General features: G+C 43.8%; 1 protein-coding gene and 1 long non-coding RNA gene across 3 annotated transcripts in view; both read right to left on the bottom strand.

Moving 5' to 3' along the window:
- The window catches only part of HSD17B12 (hydroxysteroid 17-beta dehydrogenase 12), an 80,940-nt gene extending 75,792 nt beyond the window's left edge, over positions 1–5,148 (bottom strand). Inside the window, 3 exon segments of the mRNA XM_057364188.1 lie at positions 4,716–4,889; positions 4,892–5,054; positions 5,056–5,148. Coding sequence (XP_057220171.1) covers positions 4,716–4,889; positions 4,892–5,054; positions 5,056–5,148 — 430 coding nt within the window.
- Positions 5,149–6,838: 1,690 nt separating this feature from the next.
- Positions 6,839–20,814, bottom strand: LOC130572477 (uncharacterized). 2 transcript variants are annotated; one of them, XR_008965220.1, is made up of 4 exons: positions 20,734–20,814; positions 20,162–20,231; positions 8,690–8,899; positions 6,839–7,772 (listed from the first exon to the last, which is right to left on the bottom strand). It is a non-coding gene; the product is annotated as an uncharacterized LOC130572477 (long non-coding RNA). The 2 variants fall into 2 exon arrangements; XR_008965221.1 differs by lacking the exons at positions 20,162–20,231; positions 20,734–20,814 and adding an exon at positions 16,685–16,854.
- Between the last annotated feature and the right edge of the window lie 210 nt (positions 20,815–21,024).

The following is a 21,024-nucleotide window of genomic DNA, read 5'->3' as shown; positions in this document are numbered from 1 at the left end:
CCTGCTTGCAGAAAACTAAGAAGCTTTAAGATAACAACTATTTCACTCCATGATAAGGAGTTTGCAAAAYGACACTGCTTGTGAAAGCTGCTTAAAGTCGTCAATAAATTAGCACCTGGTCAGCAGTAATGTGAATATCCTTTGTATGAGTTCTTAAATTGTAATTAAAGTAATTTACCATCTGACTTATTTTACTAAGGACATGCCAAGACACCTTTTCTAGGGACTACAGAAAGCATAATCTTACAAATGGAATCTAACTCAAACCATTTACAAGCACAAAACCCAGCTTGTTATTTCTGCCCTTTGACATAAGCATCACATCTTCTTAATTTTATAATATTATTGATAAGGTCTGATTTATAGAGCTTGTTATTATCCCAACTCATTAGCCAACAAGAGTTTGGGAATCAGCCCCATATTCTTATTTTTTGAAAGACCTGACCATACAGACACAAATAAGTATCTACTCCAGTGCTCATGTACCCAGTTACATACATTTTTCATGCCTCCCTCAGCGGCCCTGCTACACAAGTTGCTATTTTTAGATGCCGGACTAGGCACAGCCCTTGTTAAGTAAAAGAAGACAACAAGAAGGCACAGAGGGTCACCCTGATTTGCTGCTGTGCTGCTCAAATAAGTTTTTGTTAAATATTTACACAGGAAAAGAACGGTTAAAGAGTGAAAAAGGCGGGTTTGTCTAAAATCAAATTACAGAAAGTTAGAGGCAGTTGAGAGCACCATTAACATCCTGATTAATGACCTCTCACAAATTCTTTTTTAAGAAATCTAGAGCAAATTGCCCACACTTAGTTAATTTTGCATGTTAGTGAATAAACTCCAAGAAGCTTAATTAAGGCAAGCTCATCTTCACAAACGTTTTTTGGCCCAAATACAACTGTACAGCTGTATTCACTACATGAGAAAGCATCACCACTATCAGATGTCTTGTAACCACTAAATGTACGATTATTCAACCATGACTCTATCAAAGGCACTGGGGAAAGAAGTGGATGCTTTTCTAAGCCACTGCGAGGCTTGAAAGAAAACAGGACTTTTCTTCTACTGTCATATGGCCAATCACACAACCAAAATAAACTTTGATTCCTGTTAACACATTGCTTCAGCTACAGCAAATTGGGGGAAAAACATGTTTATCATCAAAATATTTGCAATGTTGAGACAGGAAAAAAAGAAATAAAAAGTTTAAGTATCCACATAACCAAGTACTGACACAACCAAGATGTTAGATGCTTTAGAGCACCAGATCAATTCAGCTTGCACTGACAGTGTGTTTTGAATACACAGAATTGATTATTTGCATACAATGCATTGGTCTGATCACACAGCTGACCCTGCTCCAAACAGGAGGTTGGACTACAAGTGCCCTGAGGTCCCTCCCAGTCTAAATTACCATAGGATTCTGAATTAATTTCACCAAGTTACTGACGGGAAGGAGCAGAAAAACTATTTCATATTTTCCCAAAAAAGAGGCAGCTTCCTAAAATAGGAGACACGGCAACTCTCCAAATGGGAGCTATAACAGCAGCAGACAGTTTCCTGCTCCAGACACTCTGTACTCCAGAATACACCCAATTTTCAATGGCAGAGAAGCAAGGTGGCTGCCTGCCACTACCATCAATGGGAGAAGAACAGGACTCTCTTCCAACCTAAGGAAATACCACTGTGGATCACAACTATCAGCACTACCAACAGATCTGTCTGCCTAGGAGGCAGGGAAGCAGCCACAGCTTTGTTGTATTCCTGATGATTTCAGAACGACTCGTTGGCACTCTGGTCCTGTTAAGTCTGTGGTTTATTTAGCAAAATGCTTTTCAATCAAGAGAGCTGTTATTTTTATCTTCTTTTACCAACTCATGAGTAACATTAAAGGTAGAACATTTAACTGAGGAATCTTCACTATATATTCTCTCAGGATGCACCTACAAATCTCACATTGAGACATCCACCCAACTTCCATACTGTACAGTAGCCAAAACACAAGACAGGCCCAAGTTATACAGAGAGAAAAGCTGTATAAAGACCTTCACACAGAAGTGTGACTGCAGAAAAAATTTTTATCAAAAGAGATGCTATTTTAAGTAGTACAAACTTAATTTTCCCAGAGTACATTGCCAGTTCACATAGCTGTTCCTCCTCCTTACGTCCCTCCTTCTAAATAACAGCCAATTAGAGCATAGACAGAAGCAACTGCATATATGTACCCAAAAAAAAAATTCCAAGAAAACAACGAAAGAATTTGCAACCCAATTTCAGACAAGCAGAAGAGTTAAAGTGCAGTAAGAAGTCCTTCCAAAACAACTTGTGTTTTAGGGATTTTGTAAAGCTGCTTTCTAGTTGTACATAGAAAGAACACAGTAACTACAGCAGCCAATTAGCATCCAAACCACTGGGKTTTTTTTAAAGACAGAAAAAAGGAAATGCATTTCTTCCTACAGTATGACTTAGTAATTTACTAATTCTCAAGGTGACCCAATAYATCTGCAGCTGGGCCTCCATCCTCTCCATGAGGGAAAACAGCCTGTTGCTGGCGCAGGGCAAACCACGCCTCTGCCCCCCAGGGCTTATTCAGACTAAGACAACCTCTCCTCATTTCAGATAGAGACTACAGCAGCTGTTCCAATAAAGCGGCATCTCACCTTCATCAGCTGCACATGAAGGACACACAACAGCTAACTCAGGATGGCCACATGTCTTCCTACACTGACAGCAGGCACGATCACCCTGTTTCTCCATCCTCCTTGATGCTGCATCAGCGCTACTACTATAGAGCAGAGTAATACACAGGGAATTCAGCTGTGCTGCCAACGCTCCTCTTCCTCCTCGCCTCAAACATCACAATCATGGCAGAGAAAGAACAATTTCTGGGAGCAGCCATGGTCTGCTGCTGCTACCTGCACTTGTACAAAACAGTGACAGAGTACATTTGTACTACAGTTCTCTGGATATTTGAGGATGAGACTGTGGGAAGATCTGCTGTCCACAGTTTGTGGTTCCAGCTGATAAGYTGGCATTTGGCTCAAACACTGCAAGCTTCTATGTTTGAAACACCACAAAACAAACAAGTGGCCACCAAGAATTCTGTGATGCACCACAAGTCAGCAGGCAACTGATAATGCAGTAATATATTCAAAACCAACATTACAAAGTCAAAGAGGGTTTGAGTGTTCTGTGGCAACTATATCTTTAACAGGCATAACATTTCTTCAGCTGAAAGGAAGACCTGGGCCCTAGTCACTTGTATGTAAATCTGTAACTTGTCCAAGAAACTGCTGCTGCATTTCAAGCCTKTGCACACCGTACTCATGACCTGCTCTAGCAATGGGGGAGCACAGTCATAAGACCAGCTTGTTGCGGGGCAGCTCTACCAACAGGTTTGACACCTGGAAGCAGCTACAGCAGCTGAGCGCTTGATGTCCTCCTACTCCCTTCAAGGGAAGGAAGTACCTTTTGAAGAATTTTAAATTATCATCTCAGCTTAAACTCACACCTCTTATACTTGGCAATAATTTTTGTGATCCTCCTTATCAATTCCCAGTCATGCACAGAACTTGCCCTTCCCCCTGCCTTTGGCAACAATGGATTTGAAAATCCCCTTGCCTGATCTGTCACACTGGTAAAAAAGCCCTTTCTAATGCCTCGTCATTACTTATAGGCTACTGAGTGGCGGTGGCAGTCTCAGATGGAAGAAACTGTCTTTTCCCAGAGTGGCTCCTGGGACCAGGATTCGAAGTACTGAGAAAAGTTAGAGAAGCGTAGCACTGAAAATACCCTGGTAACAGCCGCTGCTGTACTTCCACAGCGCTCCTGTATTTCTGCGATGCCCGCTAAATGCTGTCGCCACCTCCTCCCGRCCACCGCTATTGTCACCCCTTCTACAGGGAGGGCCACTCGCGCTTCGTCCCCTTCCCGAGCGCGGCCCGGGACCGAGGAGGGGCCGAGCAGCAGGAGCAGGCGGGGCTGGCACAAGTTTGGCGCCGCTCCGCTGCTCGCCCGCCGCTCTCGGCAGGGCTCTTCCCTGCAGCCGGGCGCTTCTGCCGGGGCACCGCGGCTGCCGCCGTCCGCCCGCGCCCCCGCCGTGGGACAGCGCCGCCGCTCCCGGTGCCGGGCAGGGGCCGCGCGGTGCCCGGTTCGCTCTGCGCCGGGAGCGGCCGCTCCTCCGGGGGCGGCGGGGACGGGGCGGGCCTGACGTCAGCGATGAGGTGCGAGGCCGGCGCGGAGGAGGCGGCGCGCACCGACCGGCCGCGCTGGGAACTGCGGAGCGGCTCCGGTGCCGCGCTGCGCGCCCGGCCGCCCCGGAGACACCAAGTTCAAACACGCCATGCCCCCCCGCCCGCCCGCGCACAAGTCCCAACCACGGGCGCTTCTCTCAGAACCGATTCAACCGACGCGCTCTGGCCCCGCAAATTTCGCGGGGAGCCTGAGACCGGCTCCCGGCTCGGCGGGGGCGCGCCCGGCAGACCAGTGGAACCCGCCGGCCCCTCKGCCGCTGCCCCCGACAGGCCCGCGCCGGACCCGGCTGTCGCCCCCCGGGCGCTCCGCCAGACCGCCCCGGTCCCGCCAAGGGCCGGTCCCCGCTGCCCGCGCCCCCTTTCCCACCGAGACGAGCCCGCTCCCCCGCGAGGCCACTGCCCCGGCCCGGGGGAGGCACCGGGGAAAGAGCCGCGACGGCAGAGGCCGGGACGCGCACTCACCTGCCCAGACGCCCAGCGCCGGCCCCACGGCGACCGCGCCGCTGCCCAGCACCCAGACGCGGAGCCCGGACAGCAGGCGGTACGAAGCCAGCGCCGCCGCGTAGACAGCGCCCAGCGCACCCACCCAGTAGAGAAGGCCAGCGGCCGGGAGCGCGGCGGGAGCCACCATGCTGCGGAGGCTGCCGCGGCCGGACTGAGCCCTCCCGGCCACCGCCGCCCCGAAGCCGTCACGGCGCCCGCCCCCGCCCCGCCGCGATTGGCGGAGGGGCCGCTCAGCCACCAGGTAACCCGGCAACGCGGCCGGGCCCGCCCGCCCTGGGGCCGCCCGGCCCCGCCGCGCCGCGAAGGGGGGGGCAGGCAGCGAGCGGCCACACGCCCCCGTACTACTTGCGGCCTGCGCCCCACGTGGTCGGCAGCGCTCTCTTGCCGCCATTGGCCGCAGAGCATGTCCGTCACYCCGCCGCCGCACCTCCATTGGTCCCACCGCACGGGCACCTCGCGGGATTGGCGGGACGCGCGGCCTCGCCTCCCGCCCCCACTGACGTCATATGAGCCCATTCATAAAATGCTCAGGCTCCGCCTCGCTCCCGAACATGTCCCTCGGTTCCCCTCCCCCACAGCCCGCACTGCGCTCGCCCACGGAACCGCGCCGTGATCGCCATGGCACGGCACGGCAGGGACCCCTGGACACAGAGAGCCCGCACCGGGGCACGGCCATCCCCGAGAAAGCGGGGCTGGGCACCACAACCCGGCTACCATTGCCCCCCACGCACCGCGGGGCTGGCAGCGCTCTCCCGTCTGACCGGCCTYGATCTGCCTTCCCCGACAAGATCCAGGGTCAACGGAGGCCTCCTGAAATATTTCCCCTGAACTGACCATTTGTTTTACCATGCCTGCCCCATCGCCCTTCACCTGCCCGTTTGACACGACCTCTCTCCCAGGGCTGCACACACGATGGGTTAGGAGTGCCTGGATTGGGAGATGTGTAGGAGACACCTCTGAAATGACACACACAGACACATGCACCCCGTCGGTGGTTCCTTCCATGGTGCTGAAGGCACAAAGCCCCCCTGCCTTCTGTCCCAGCTCCAGCCACCTGGTACCATGCCACCCGTACCTCACCTGTGGGCCCAGGAGGGAGCCTGGGGCAGAGAGCATCTGGGACAGTGTAGGGTGTGGGAGGCTGATGCCCTGAAGTAGCTGTGGTTGAGATGCATTGCTTCAACAGCTGAAACAGCAGGAGTGGCTGAGGTTCATGGAAAGTCAGTGGCAATTTCRTGTAAAGTGTAGGTCAATTAAAATGTCAGAGAAGACCACAGAAGTGGTCACCCTTTTTAAAGGGAGCCTCTTGCAATTTTCAGTGCCAACATTTTTTTTCCAGAAAACAAGCCCTTTATACCATTCATTTGACAAAGACCTCATTTTAAGTTGTAAGAAACCTTCTCTAGATGAGGCTTTTTGGAGATCCACATCCAAGTCATTAACAAGAAACATAATAGGGGGTAGTCTTGATGYTGCCTTTCCTTTCTCTCCTGCACTGGCAAATAGGTCATACCCTATCCAGCCACTACTGCTGAAGATCTCCAAGCTGTAGCAGCTGCCAGTCTGCAGCCATGTCCCCCTCATCCATTTCTTTGCGTTACTTTCCACACYCCATGCCGATGCCAGATGCAGGCTCCAGGAGCCTCATCTGCCATATCCCAGCACACCTCAGGTCTGGCTTTCCTTTACAGATCCACTCCTGCAGACTGCTTATTGAATGGATTTTCAAATCCTCTACAATTTCTCTCRTCTCGTCCCATTCAACATTTCTTAACCCTTGCCTGCTTCGGAGTTTGGAAAGAGCTCATGTAAGGTGCCACCCTCATTCTAACAATAAACAGTACCCCAAGTGTTGCACCTTGAGGCCACAACCTGACCAYACTGCAATGTGAATGCAGTTACAGGGACTATCGCCATCTCAACGCTCTCATTTAGAAACAAGACAACATGTATGGCATCAGCTACCTGATGCAAAGAACTGTATATCCTGAGATACCTGAGGCTGCATTTTTTGACCTTTCATCTATGCTMAGGGAAACAAGACCAAAGAAATTAGCTGAAAATTTGCTGTGATAGGTTTATCACTTTTATTAGTTCAATAAAAAGAAATGTTTGCTACATTTTCTGTTATTAAATATATATAGACAAAATAGCTTTTCACTCAAAAATACATAATTAATAGAAATCAAAGGCTTCTGTTCATAATCTACTTGTGGAAAACAATTACATTTATAGTGGGATTCAAATTTCATTGGACTCAACAACACACTGGCTGCAGTGATGTCAATTAAAGGCATGACTATCATACACTCTGCAACGAAAAATGAGTCAAGCCACTGGCTGACCTATAGCTTTACAGTGGATTTTTAGAAATGAATGTTTATCATATAGTAGTTGYATCAGACCTAATAGGAGAAACATATCATAGGATTTTGTTCTGTTTCACAACAAGAAACATCCATCCTTCCATCCTCATGGTGAATTAGTTCACCTTTTTTTTTTTGCTTTTTGCTTTTTTTAGAGTATGTTGTGATATGCTAGSGCTATCTCCTGCAGTCATTACACAAGGAAAATCCTCATAGGCCTCACCAAGTGTGTAGTCGACATAACGCTCTCCAAAGACAGGACTTGGATTAAAAATAAGAGCAAAATGCTGGGATAATTTTCCTCTTGTTCCATACCAGCCTTTCCTTAATTTGTAAGCCTATTTTAATCTACATAGAGAATCTTGGCATTTTTGCATAAACACTTGTGTGTTAGAAAGAAACTATATTGTTACAGCAAAAGAAAAGAACAGCRGTAATCAGAGGGAGGTTCGAGTGCCATTCCTCGTTGGGATCATAGTGCTATTGTAAATTATTAGAAAGAACATGTGCTTGCTGTAGTCACATCACCCTGTTTTCTTCTATTGGCTGTCAAGGCAGTTCTCAACTGTTCGTTGTTGCAGAATAAATGACACATTGCTGATCCTTAYGTTTTTGTCTTCCAGAGCACAGGTGGATGTGGCAGAAGTATCTGGAAAGAGAAAAGGTAGAAAAGAGATCTACTATGAAGAGAGAAAAGAGATCTGCTGCAAGTCAAAGACAACACAAGAGCTGAAGCAAAGGACGAAAGGTAACAGMATGGTCACCAGAGTCACCAGGTGTTGAGAACAGAAGTGGACCTGGCAGCTGGACAAAATGTATAGAGGATGGAGGAAAGGAGATGAGTGTTGGGCAACCTCCTACTGGACATCCACGTTAGCTGCACTRCAGTTACCAAGGGTATGCTGCCAGCTACAAATGGGTCAGAAATAGGGATGGAAAAATGGGTGCTACGAAACATTTRTTGGTCTGTCAGTCTACCCATCTTCTGTTGTAACATCTCCTGCCCACTGCACTGCAGTTGTGCTGCTCCTGAGACCTCTTGTCTGAACAACCTTCTTGTGGTGGGTCAGGACAGAAGCTGCCYCACTGTTCTCTCTGGAGGACTGATAAACCCCTTGACAGAGAAGCACAGACACAGCAAGGAAGTCCTCTAGTTTTTTTTTTTTTGTGTTAAAATAATAATACTGGTTATTCAACAGTGTTGCTATTTTTTATGCTACTCTGCTCGGAGAGAAAGGCAGTCCTCTGAGAGGCTTACAGTCTACATTTAGAAGGAGATGAGTCACAGGCAGGGAAAGGGACTCATTGGAAGGGAAAGCATTATACAAAGGTCAAGTGAGGGGTTTTGGATCTCTTGCTTATGGGCATCACACATTTCTGAGCAACAGGCACATCCCCCTTTCCAGGGTTAATCCCAATATTCTCATGAGCTTTGCAGGTCTGTTCCCATTTGCCGTAAGCTGCTGCAAATCCCAAAGGAGCACCCCCTCRGCTGAGCTGATGAAACAGACAGGCGTTTTGAGTGTCCTCACGCATCARCATGCACACACATGTATATGAGGATACCTTGCCAAGGCCCCAGAGATCCATATTTCCACAGCCTCTTTTATCAGTTCAGGCGTGTAGTCAATTCCAGATGACTGCAGATGCAATCTGGGTCAGGGCGGTGATGCAAGCCTCAGTCAACCCACAGCTTGGCTATGTTGCTCCATCATATGGATCGTGGCCAAGCCGTACAGCAGATCACAAGAGAGACGAAAGAGGTCTCCAGGAAAGCTAAAGAAGTAGAGACATGCATGACTGAAAAATGCAGCAAGAAGGAATAAAAATTAAGGAGACAGAACTACATAGAGGACGACAYCAAAAGGAGACAAACAAAAATATAGCACAGGAGCAATAAAACTCAATGAATAGAGGATAAGAGTACCCACTAAGAAGAAACATTCARTTTTTACTATGAAGTTTCTCTGTGACATTGCTGCCACAAGTTCCTCACAAGCAATCACACATCTCAGTGAGACTGCATTCCCATGTCTCACACATACATGYACCCTCCTGCCCTGCTCTCTCAGTACCTGAGGAAAACACCTCTCACTACAAGCCCACAGGTGAGATCCCAAGACAGTCATTCACTGTCCCCACAGTGAGGCGTAGCTTGGGGGTCTCAGCATTCAGGAAGCCTCAGCACAGGGATCCACTCCTCATCCCAGCCTGCAGTGCTGTCTGCTCTGCAGCAACCCTGAGAGAAGGATGGGGGACTGCTGGTTATCTGTGATGTGTCACGTTTTTTTCTGCCACGGAGAAGTGTAGTCATTTGTTTCATTAAATGGCATTCTTGTACCCAGCACTAATTTTATCCCTCTACAAATATGTTTTTCACTCTAGCAACCCAAGAACAGCTCTCCCCCCTGTACAGTCATTCTGCTCTCATGTCTCTCTTACCATTACTCACCCTTATTGCAGTGAGGCCAGATTCAATAAAGGCCTGGCTGCTGCGGTGCTGAGCACYGCAGTGTGTCTTTGCCTGAATTCACAGCCCCAAATTAAGATACTCTGCCCCAGTGCACACTGAAGGTAAGAATTAGAATACCTAAGAATGTAAGCCTCATTGTCCATCCTGTTAACTGAAGAYCTCTACAAGAATCAGTCAGACATGCCAAGAAGTCTCTTAAGACACCTCATCAATTGTTGACTTGATAGTAATGCTGAGGTCRGGCAAGATACTTTATGTGGAATTCCAGCTCCTCAGCCTTTCTTTAGGCACCTACTCCATCTCCTTGCAGGAGTCATGGTACCCCTCTGAGCCCTACACTATTTAGCACATACCCAGGCGCTTGGGTTTCCCTCCTCTGCCTGAAGAGCAGCAAAGTGCTTCAACAACATGGCACAGATGTGTGCTGGGTGAGGTGATTTTGGTTGAAGCTGTTGCACAGCACACAGAATCATCATATCACAGAACTACACAATGGCCTGGTTTGGAAGGCAACTTAAAGATCATCTACTTGCAACTCTCCTGTCATGGGCAAGGATGCCTTTCACAAGGCCAGGTTTCTCAGACATGGCCTAGAACATTCACAGGGATGGGGCATCCACAACTTCCCTGGGCAACCTATTCCAGTGCCTCACTACTCTCAGTAAAGAACTTCTTAGTAACTRTTTTTCTTTAGGTTGTAATGATAGGAGAGAAGCTATGATAGGGGACCAGAGGAGCTGGGGCAGGTATTCTCATCCCCATCCTGTGCATACATCTTAAGCATATGTTAAAGTGGTGTATCTGGGCAAGTCTGGAAGCAGGTATTTATGCACCTTTCCTCCCTACTGGCATGCTACACATGAATCAGGTGCTTGAGGATCCACGTTTCAGACTTGGGCCTTGCCAGCTGGTTCTCAGCAGGACTCCTGTGGGTCTAACATAAGGCACCTCAAGCTGATCAGCCCTGCTCTGCAGAGCTTGCAGGAGCAAGGGTGCAAAAGAGAAGCAGCAGCTTGAGAGAAAGGGATGCAATCAGTAGCATTACGTGCCATAATCAATAAGCAAGTAAGCATAAATTTTGATTGATGCAATTGCACACTCTTGACTATGGTTTCTATGAGAAGTGCAGAAACCTGCAAACACAAGACAGCTGTGAAACACAAGTCTTAACTTTGAAACTGAGTCATTCAGGCATTTCAGGTTACCACATCTGTAACACCTATACACACCTTGTTTCTCAAAAAAACCTTCAGCGTCAGCAACCTGTCCTGCTTCAGGGAATAAAGTCCCAAATTTCTCAACAACAAAACACTCCAGGCAAATGTAGCAATGGAAGATAAACAGAACCTAAAATCAAACAATAGCTGGCATATTAACTCGTTCAGTCTATAGATTTCTGTAAATTTAATATGCCATGCAGATGTACACAGTTCTTCACAAGAAGGCCTGTTCAGTTTCCCTTATGAACAGGAAATTATACAAATGGCACTACAAACTTCTAGCACTTGATACAGGGATTTTTCACTTTTACCTACTATGGATTGACAAGTGAGTCTCCTGTAAAAATCTCAAAATTCCTCTTTTTGTTGCCATTTGCTATTTAGAGTTCTCAGAAATGACTGCAATGGAGAACTCCAGATCCTCTCACCATGCACACCAAGGACAGGCTTAGAACGTGTATATAAAGAGGGGGTTGAGTTTTTTAATCACCAGCAACATTGGAAATCAAGTATTAGTAAAAAAAATTCTAATAGTTGTGCATGAAGAATTTAAGTGCAGCATCTGTTTACTGGAGACATAATATGGCCAAAGCAATAGATTAATGTTACTCAATCTCACAACCCACTGAACGATTCTGAGTTGAAGATACCATCTATAGAAATTAAATACTGTGTGCTCATTATTTAATCCTTGATGTCTCTTCTACCTGGTTTTGTAACTACAAATGAGTGATACAGATAGTTATCCACATAAAATGAACAAGTTCAGGAACGCATGTCCCTCACAACCCTGCCAACACTCAGTGTCACCTTGACATATTCACTTTTGGACTCAGATGATGGACTACATTTGGTAATAAATCTGTCTTCTCATCCTTTTTCAAAAATCTGTCGTCCTCAAGTGTCTCCTTAAAGATTCACATGACTGACAGTTCTGGTGCCCCTGCCAAAACCCTGTATTTGTAGAAGAGTCTGTCTGGCCACTCCCAGTATTCCACAAACATGAACTCCACTTTGAAAAATGCTGTTTAAGCACAAGGTATCATTCCTAGAGAAAATGTGAGGGCAGAAAGTTCAACTGAGACCCTAGCAGGGACAAAAGTTGAGAGTAAAAAAAATTTCAGATTGCTATCTATCTTTAAAACCCAATTATGGACCTATATATTTTTCATCAAATTCTCCACACTTCCTTAAAATATTAGGCTTGCAGACTTCCCAGAATTCTACCATTAAAGTTTTAGCCATTAAATCTAGCATTTCAAAACCAACATTCTTTAAAAACAATGTGGGACCAGAGACACCTTAATAATGTTTCCACCCAACAGAACATCTATTCAGGGGTGTAAACGCTACCCCGCTCTAGACTTCAATGGAAATCTGAAGATATACAGCAAATGGCCTGGCCCTAAAGTATTTCTACAAAAAATWATTAAAACCAAACAAAGAGCGATTAAAAAAACACAACCAAAAAATGCTGCTGCAGGCTGCAGCAAACCCTCCATTTTTGAGTCTACTGCTACCAAACCAAGCTCTGGCATACTTTGGTTTTGTTCAGTGCGTAAATTCCTAGTACTTCTGTATATTGATCCTCTACTCATCAGCCAGCACCTGCAGCAAAGCAGCTGTATGTTTATTTATACATGTATGTGGGCATACRCGTGCACATTCCCCCAAGACTTGATTACATAAAACCTGCCAAAGAATGGATTTTTCCTACTCTTAGTAACAGCAATAACACCTTATTTTTGTTTAATACTAAAATATTAGCCGTTTTGTTTTTGTTGAGTTACGCAAATGTCATTATCAACCTTACCACATGAATGCTGCTCACTTCCATGACTTTGCTCCCCCAATCAGTGCTATTTCAAGAGGCCTAATACAGCCTAAGAGGASCAGAAACAAGTGACACCAGTGGAAGTGGCTCTTTTTATGGCAGGAAGCCTTTTAGGATGTCACAAGCAAATCAGGTCAGAAAATTTTCCTTTGCTGAAGGCCTAACACAGTGTTCCCACCATTTCAATGGGAAGTTCATGACTTCCTTCCAACTCAAAAAGGTCAAGAAAAGAACAAGAGAAAGAACCTGCTATGAATAGAAATTATTTTCTTTTAAGAATCAGACTCATGATGGAAAAGAAAAATAGTTTTCATGAATCTAGGTTAAAAAACAACCAAGCATGTTTCATTCCACACTCATACCATCACTTTATGGCCACACCTCTGCCCTGTACACCTCAAGGTAGCTGTCAGTAGCTCAAATCCCACTTTACAGAAAAGGAGTACAAGAAGCCATTTAGAAATCATACATATTTATTTGTCTTCCTAGTCTTTCACACTGTCCCATACCAAATGAGCCCRCCATTTTCATGACTTGTTCACCTCCAGGCATATGAAGGAAGTTTAATTCTTATAATCCACTCACTTCTTTGCTTCAGCAACTACTGAAAGTGCCACTAGTAGTACTTAATGCATAAATTGATGATTAGATTGATTTTACCCAATTTATTTTTTAGTTTTCTATTGACCACTGAACAGAAAGTTACCTCCTTAAAACATATTATTTCTCTTGAATAACCTGCTACAGCTGTAGAATGAAAAATAAAATTAAAATGGATGACTGAGCAATGATTTCTTAACTCCCTGTGGAGATTTCCCAAAAGCCAAAATGCCAAGTAAAAATCTAAACTGTCTGCCTAGAGGACAGCAGCCTTGCTGAAAAGCAATGTTCTTTAATCTTTAGGTTCTTCTGTTAATTCTTCATTGCTGCACTAAGTGCTGTATGTAAAAACTATACAGTCCAAAAGGCAGAAAAAAAAAGACACAAGGTCTCAGGAAACAACCCAAGAAAGCTGATTATACCTACATTTTAGAATGCAATATTGTCTTGGCCTAGAGGACTGAGTTTTTAGTTAAAAAACTTGTTCCATGACGACTTCTACAAATAGTCCATCCAGGGACAAGAACAGGTAGCACCTTCAGCCACGGTGTCCGAACCAAACACACAGTTCACAGCAAACACAACCAAACTACTCGGATGTATTAAGGGGCATATTAAAAGGAAATTAATGTAACAAAAACCAGCAGCACTTTCAAAATGGATCCACTGTAAATGAACTTATCAATTTCAGAATCCATTTAACTGATACACAAGAATGCAACATTATGTGAGGGGATATCCASGATTCCCAAGCCAAATTCCCCTCTACTATGCAGAACCCAACACTGATGTTCTTTCCTGGATACATAAAAATCCCTTGTAAAAGAAATTTAAACTTCTTTCTAATTTGAAACCGCTCCAGAGTATTGTCAATCTGAKTTAGAGCTCCTCCTGCAATTTCCAGCAAAGTTTACCCATTATCCCTTTTACACACATTTGTTTTGCTTTACTCTAATCTTGAGCTCATATAATTATTTTCCTTCCTTATATAACAACTGTGTAATTGTCACTTCTGTGTCTTTCTGTTAAGCCTCTCTATTCCTCTTAACATCCATGTGGTCCTTTTCTGCATCTGTTCCAACCATCTGTTTGAACCCATTTATCTGAATGTGGGTGRTAGCTGGGCTCCAGATAAGGTCTTAGTAATGCCAAATACTTTGACGGTAATATTTTCTATACGTACAGGAAATCTAGCCCTTAACACTTTCTAGGACACTATGTTGTTTTCCTTTTATTATTTTCTCAGCCACATCATGTGCTGTCATTTTACTGCTGACTATTACACCAACTAACAACTTGTCACTRAAGTGATGAACCCTTCTAGAATAAATTGTGATCAGTTTCTATTTGCATCACTAAATCTCATCTAATTCTATTAATCTCAGTTTTGATTCATCTTGTCAGCACATGGATATTCAAATCCTCCTTTCTATAAATACAGTCCATCAGTTCTGTGTCATAAGATTTTATCACCATTCTACTTTTTCACAAGTGTCACTAAAGAAAGAATTCCAGGTTTTCAAAAAYGCCAGTTTGCAACCTTCTTTCCGTCAGTACAGTCTCTTTCCACCTMTTATCTGTCAGTTCATTCCAAAGTCACCTTACAATGCAATGCAAATAATCCAAATTTTCTCCATTTTACATTATTTCTTCACACGGTTCAGTATCRAAGTTTCCTCACAATGAAACATAAGGTAACAAGGCAGTCTGGCACAGTCTTTTTTTTGCTAAAACCATGCTGCATTTCATCCCACCTTTAATTTCTCAGTGATCTTACTTTGCCCTTCAAAAACTGTTCTACAGCTAAGTGTACAATGGCTGCCAGATTAGATCAGATCTATTACTAATCTTGTGTTTCCTTTGGGTACCCTCAACTATTTCACCAYCTAGATGCCACTACTAATACAGTACAGTATTTGCAGTTAGATTATACATTTTTAGAAAGGTGATATATTGCATCTATTGTGCTAAAGCACAAATGCAGTTCTAATGCCTTGCACTGAAAACAGAATCCAGGAAAATCTACTACTGTAAAACTGGAAAAGTAATGCTTAGAATGGGGACACAGCAGGCCATATACTAGTAACACATTACAACAGATTATTAGTATTTTCCTTGCCTTGATATTTTCTGTTTTATTTTATTCTGGACTTGCTGATTTTGTATCTCAAGCCAACTTCAACAGCTTCACTCTGCAAGTTCAGCCACCAGGGGTTATAAAGCTGACACTAAAGGCAGTTATCCTTTTCCTGTGGCTATTTAAACCATTTCTTTTGTAAGCAAAACATTTTTTCCTCCATTAGAACAATACCTTCCCTTGAAAGACCCCATATATTTCACTTTGTGTTCTTTCTTCTGAGAACCATCTATGTACACTTTAAGAACTGTATTTCAGGTGGTATCTGATGTGCTTTCTGACACAAAAATGTTCGCAGRGTTCCTCACATACCTCTTGCAGAAAATGAGCAATAGAAAACAAACCTACTAYGGCATATTTCCTTTTTTGTTTGAGCTCAACAGCATAATTTTCTTTGCATTTCATTTATTAGTTAACAAATAAATAACGTTTTCTTCTGAATCTCAAGAGGATTTAGTATTATCAAGGAAAATAACCTAACAAGAATTTTTCCATTCCCAAGAGAAGTTTAAGCATGCTCAGCCTCAAGTTCAGCTGACTGCTGATGCATGACACCACTGTCTTTCAAAATCTGCTTCCAAAACATAAGGAGGAAAACAAAACAAACAAACAAAAAAAAAAAGCACAACTAAAATTTACTAAATTCAGATTGATTTATTATTTGTCATTCCTTTGATACATAGAGTAGCCTATCTGTAGTTAATTAATAAGTTGTTTTGAAACATCACAAGGTTTAACAAGAACCGACTTTGCACTATCGGCATAAATTAAATTAACACGTAGTATATTTCGTCGTTTTTATTCCCTCCCAGCTTTGTCTGGAGAGAAAATACCCAGCTACGACGCAAACTACCAAGTTCTGTTTGCTTCCTGCGTCTGTCCCGTAACTTCAGCGTACTTCAGCACTTTTCCACGCATCATAATTCTTCCACTTCRCATTTGAAAACACAAAATAAAAAAMCCCAACTTATAGATAAAACCATTGATCCCGTCCTGCCATGTGGCAGCCTTGGCTACCCGCGCAAGCCGAGTGGCGAGGAGGCGGCAGGAAGGCTCTATCTGTCCGCTCTCCGGCTCGGCGCAGAGCTCAGCACGAGTGGAAGCAAAGCTCCGCGCACGCACAGAGCCCGTGAGCCGGTGCCTGTCCGGGGCATGAGCAGCTCTGGCAGCGGCGGGGCAGCAGGAGCCCCAGAGCCGCCCGTGTGCTCTGACCAAAGCAAATCCCCCGCGGGGGAACGCGGCTCCGGGGAGCGCTGCGGGACCAGGCTGCGGGAAAAGGGGCAAACCTGCCACTGACCGGCCGGGCCGCGCCTCGAGGCCGCTGCTCATTGCGCCGGGATAACGCCGGCGTTCCCCGAAACACCCGTCCGGACACGGGCCGGGCCAGAGCTCCCTCCCGCCCGCCGGGACAGCGGCGGCCCCGCCACACSGAACCGAGCGAGCGCCGTCACCGCCGCTGCCGACCAATGGCGGCCGTTCCCGGCAGTTCCCGGCATGCCGGAGTGCCTACAACTCCCGCCGGCCCCCGCGCCCCGCCGCCCTTAACCCTCTGTGGCGCTGGGGCCCCTTTGCCGGCCCGCCCGGCCCCCCCTCGCCGCTGCCCCGTGTGTCCCCACCGGGACCCCCGCCCGGCTCCTCCGCGGCCCCCGAGGAAGAGCCGCCCTTCCCCCGGGCCGCCGGCGGAGCTCGCTCCGAGCGCCCGGCCCGGCACGGCGCGGCACGGCCCAGCGGCGGGCCCGGGCCGCTGATGCTGTGGCGGGTTTCTGTACTCCCGCAGTGTGGTTTCTGGTCCCAGCCACAACTGTTTGTTACTGGCATCAACTGCATGCTCCCTGCCACATAATAAAAAACAGGTGAATATATCTTATTCTAGCTGGTGGGGCTTTWAAAAATTTATTTACTGATGTTTTAGAAGGCAAATTGTCATAAGCAAATTAACTCAAAAATAGCTTTACAACCCCTAGAAAACTTTGGGACAAAGTTAGTAAAAAATGCTGGGTTATTCTGCAGTGAAACTAATGTGAAAACTCAGTCACACACTCATATTCTGCCCTCCTTCCCATAGACTCTTCATASAGATGCTCAGTATACGTATGACTAACACACACAGCACTATTTCAGTTCCTCTCTTAAAATTAGTAGTAAACAATGTRCATGCAGCTATCCTGCTGGGAGCTAAAAAATAATCCAGAGAGTCAGAATCCATTTATAAAGTAAGTGAGGGACGGGGTAGATAGCACAAGTTCAGGCAGAAGTAGCACCTCAGAGTAAAATCCACTGAGTCTCACCCGGCCCCCCTCCACAGCGCAGCACTGCACCCCGAAACACCCCCGCACACACGCAGAGCTCATTCCCTAGACTTCTATTTTATTTGCAATATATTTTTTAACGAAGCCTCATGCAGCAAACACAAGTCAAATAGCTCTAATTTGTAGTGCTGCACACTGTAACATGCTCAGACGTGTAACTGACTGACAGACTACACAGAAATCTGGCTTAGGCTCCAACCTCTGAGACAAATGCAGATATCCAGAAACATTCTGCTATTTCTCCAAAATTAAATTACAAGTAAAACAAACCTACTGCCAGATATTTCATGCAAATACATAATTTAAAAAAAAAAAATCACCACAAATTCATTATTTATTTCAAACTATAAACAACACAGAGGAAAGAAACATATACGTTCTCCTTTTTAGAGAAAAAAAAAACAAACTTATCTATGGGAAAAGCACACACAGAACTTCTTTTTTTAAGTTCATTTTTTTTATACTTTGCCCCTTAAATAAGCCTACAAGCCAATACATTTATGTAGAGAAAACACAATTGGAAAACATTTTTATGTTGCACTGTTTTTGGATACTTAGAGGAGGTTTTTAAAGACAATTCACAACCACGCTATTTCAAACAGTATGAATGTAATTATTTAGAATTTATTCTTTACTGCAGCAATTTTTACTTTGGTATGTTTTYCAGAATTTCCTGGGAAAACACAATCAGTTCCCATCTAGCTTAGCGCACCTACAACTGTTACCTCTTTCTCTACATTTTCTCTTCACAAATCAACTACAAACATTTTACAAATGTTTACATATACATAATAAAGTGAGAAGAAGGACAATACCAGAAGAGAAATGCTCAAAATCAAACTGAAGGTGTAAATGACCTCCTCCCATGTTCCAGACGTACCTACAAAATCCCTGCTCACTGGTACAGGATTATACATTCCATTATGAGTTCAGCCTTTTTATATTTTGTACTATTTTAACACCCTAAATTTATAGATTTTTTTAAACTGGCATGTTAAAAGGGCTTTATTTAAGAATTTCAATGAAAATAGTGTTATGTTTTGTCATATTACCATAATCCTTCTTTTTAAATCACTTAGAATTTCAGTATAACCTAATTAAGTAATTTTAAGTAAGTCTTAACCCAAATACATAGATCTAATAAAAATGTATTTTGCAAACAGGGAAAATAGACTTCTAAAATGGATTCCTCAGGTATGAACAAAGATACTGAAAGATTTCCTCCCTACAAACTTTGAGATCTTAACTATACCACTGCACTTACATTTAAAACCAAAATACTTATAAGAAAACAAATTTCACCAAATATCTACCATAATGTTTCATTCCAATTGTATTTATTTATTCCTTTTATATTTGAAAGAAATCTTTCTAATTTCCTTGCCAAAAAGGAGAGAGAACAGAAGAAGAAAAATACTTCAAAATCCTAACTACCTATCTGCACATACTATTTATCTCGAAACTCTTCTAACAGCAGTTTATACCTTTTTTAAGATAATGTATATTATTTTGCCTGTAGAAATATTATTATTTAGATTTTTGCTTTTTCAAAGGCTGCAGAACAACAGTATAGATTTTAGAGACTTCTAATAATTTTTAATCTCTCACTTTTTTCAATGCTACAAACATCCCATTTGKTAAATGGAATTTACATTTCTCTCTTGTCTAAATTATCAGAGTTTAATCAACAATTCAAGCCAGGAAGAGCAAGTGATGTACCGTAACACAATAGCAACTCCAACACTTTAACACAACTCCTCTATCTATTGGTGTATAAAAAGCTTACACAAAGTATAAAATATCTCAGAAATACAGACTCTTTCCTGATCAGAAAATTTTACTTATTGACTAATTTGACCCCAAGCAACAGCATTTTTCTCAAAAGGCATCCTGTCTAGAACTTTATGCCATTTACTGACTCCTTTTTAATTAACCAGCATGCTTTAAAACCAAGTCTTGGTCCTTCAACTTAATCAAAAYAGACTACTTTTAACTGTTATCGCATCAAATATATTTGTTAACACAATAAAGCCACATACAATTAGAAAGAACTGKTTTTTTAGCCCTGTCTCTGACCAACCACGGATTGTAGCATCTACTTCCAATTTATGAGCTATTCTAATATGAAGCAAACTGAAACACATAGCACAGTTCACAAATGCATTGATCTTTCTATAATATCCTATCATTTGCATCTTTTAACGGGRAAATCCAGTATACCACTGTCAGCAYTGCTGTTTTCCTGCAACTGATCGGACATCAGAAGGACTTGGTATTAACTTCTCTCCCTCACAACACTTTGCCTCCTCACCTCTCTCAAAACAAAACAAAAATATCCACGTTTGTCTGAAATGTCAATAAACTCCAAAATCTAAAAGGCCAAAAGGTCAGGTATTATTTAGTCTGAACAGAGAAGTTGTTTTTTTTTTCTCTCTATTGAAAGTCATGAGCAAGAGTGCGTTTACCTGAGAAGTGATGTCCATGTCCCTCGGACGTCCGTCCATCTGTCCCAGAACAGGGGTTGTACCACACTCTCTGTAACAGAAGAGAAAATAGATTTAAATTATTGTATGCCCAGACATATTTTTGCACATTGAAATTATCTGTCCCTCAAAAAGCTTTGTATCTTTTGGTCTGAAAAGCATTTTTAAACCCCTATTACATTCTAATTTGAGTCCTCAAAATTGGTTTTGATAAGTCAGGTATACATGTCAAAAATGAATTCCATAYATGGTCAGTTAAGTACCAGATTCTCCAGACCTGGTTTTCAGTTCTTAGAGGCCTCTATACTGCTGCAAGCTCTATCTCATTAGCAAAATTCAATCTGCAAATGGTGTTAATCTTACATTAAAATAAAAAATACATTTTACATACATWGAAATTTTTTTAAAAGCCATTTACATGAGGGACAAAGTCCTGAGATATTTCTTCCCACAGCAACTTTTCCCTCCTCTGCTTTGAAAGCTGAATACCTTCACAGATAAATAGGGTCTTTGCTTTACCCATTTTTCTGTGATTTCTGTTATTTTGTACTTACTTGTGATGCTGCAGAATTTACATAGGCCTGTAGTTTTGAGACTTCTATATCCTCCCTCCACCTGCGAGGAAGATACCAGCTAAGATCACTGTCTATACACTATTTCCCCCCCACGTTTTCCTTCTAAACTTTTCCAAACAAATGTGAGAGGGAAAAATGTTTAAGATAATGAGTACGAATTCAGTGTGCTAAATTAAAAAAAAAACCCACCTTGTTTCAGATTGTCCTTTAATAAGCATTATCAACATAAATCATGCTCAAAAAGCCTCAGCACAGTAGAGTGTTACATTT

The sequence above is a fragment of the Malurus melanocephalus genome, unplaced genomic scaffold (assembly GCF_030028575.1).
Source record: "Malurus melanocephalus ecotype Western Australia unplaced genomic scaffold, MMel_1.1 scaffold_2, whole genome shotgun sequence".
NCBI lineage: Eukaryota > Metazoa > Chordata > Aves > Passeriformes > Maluridae > Malurus > Malurus melanocephalus.
The sequence above is the reverse complement of the archived record's forward strand: the minus strand, read 5'-3'. Positions and strand labels throughout refer to the sequence as shown.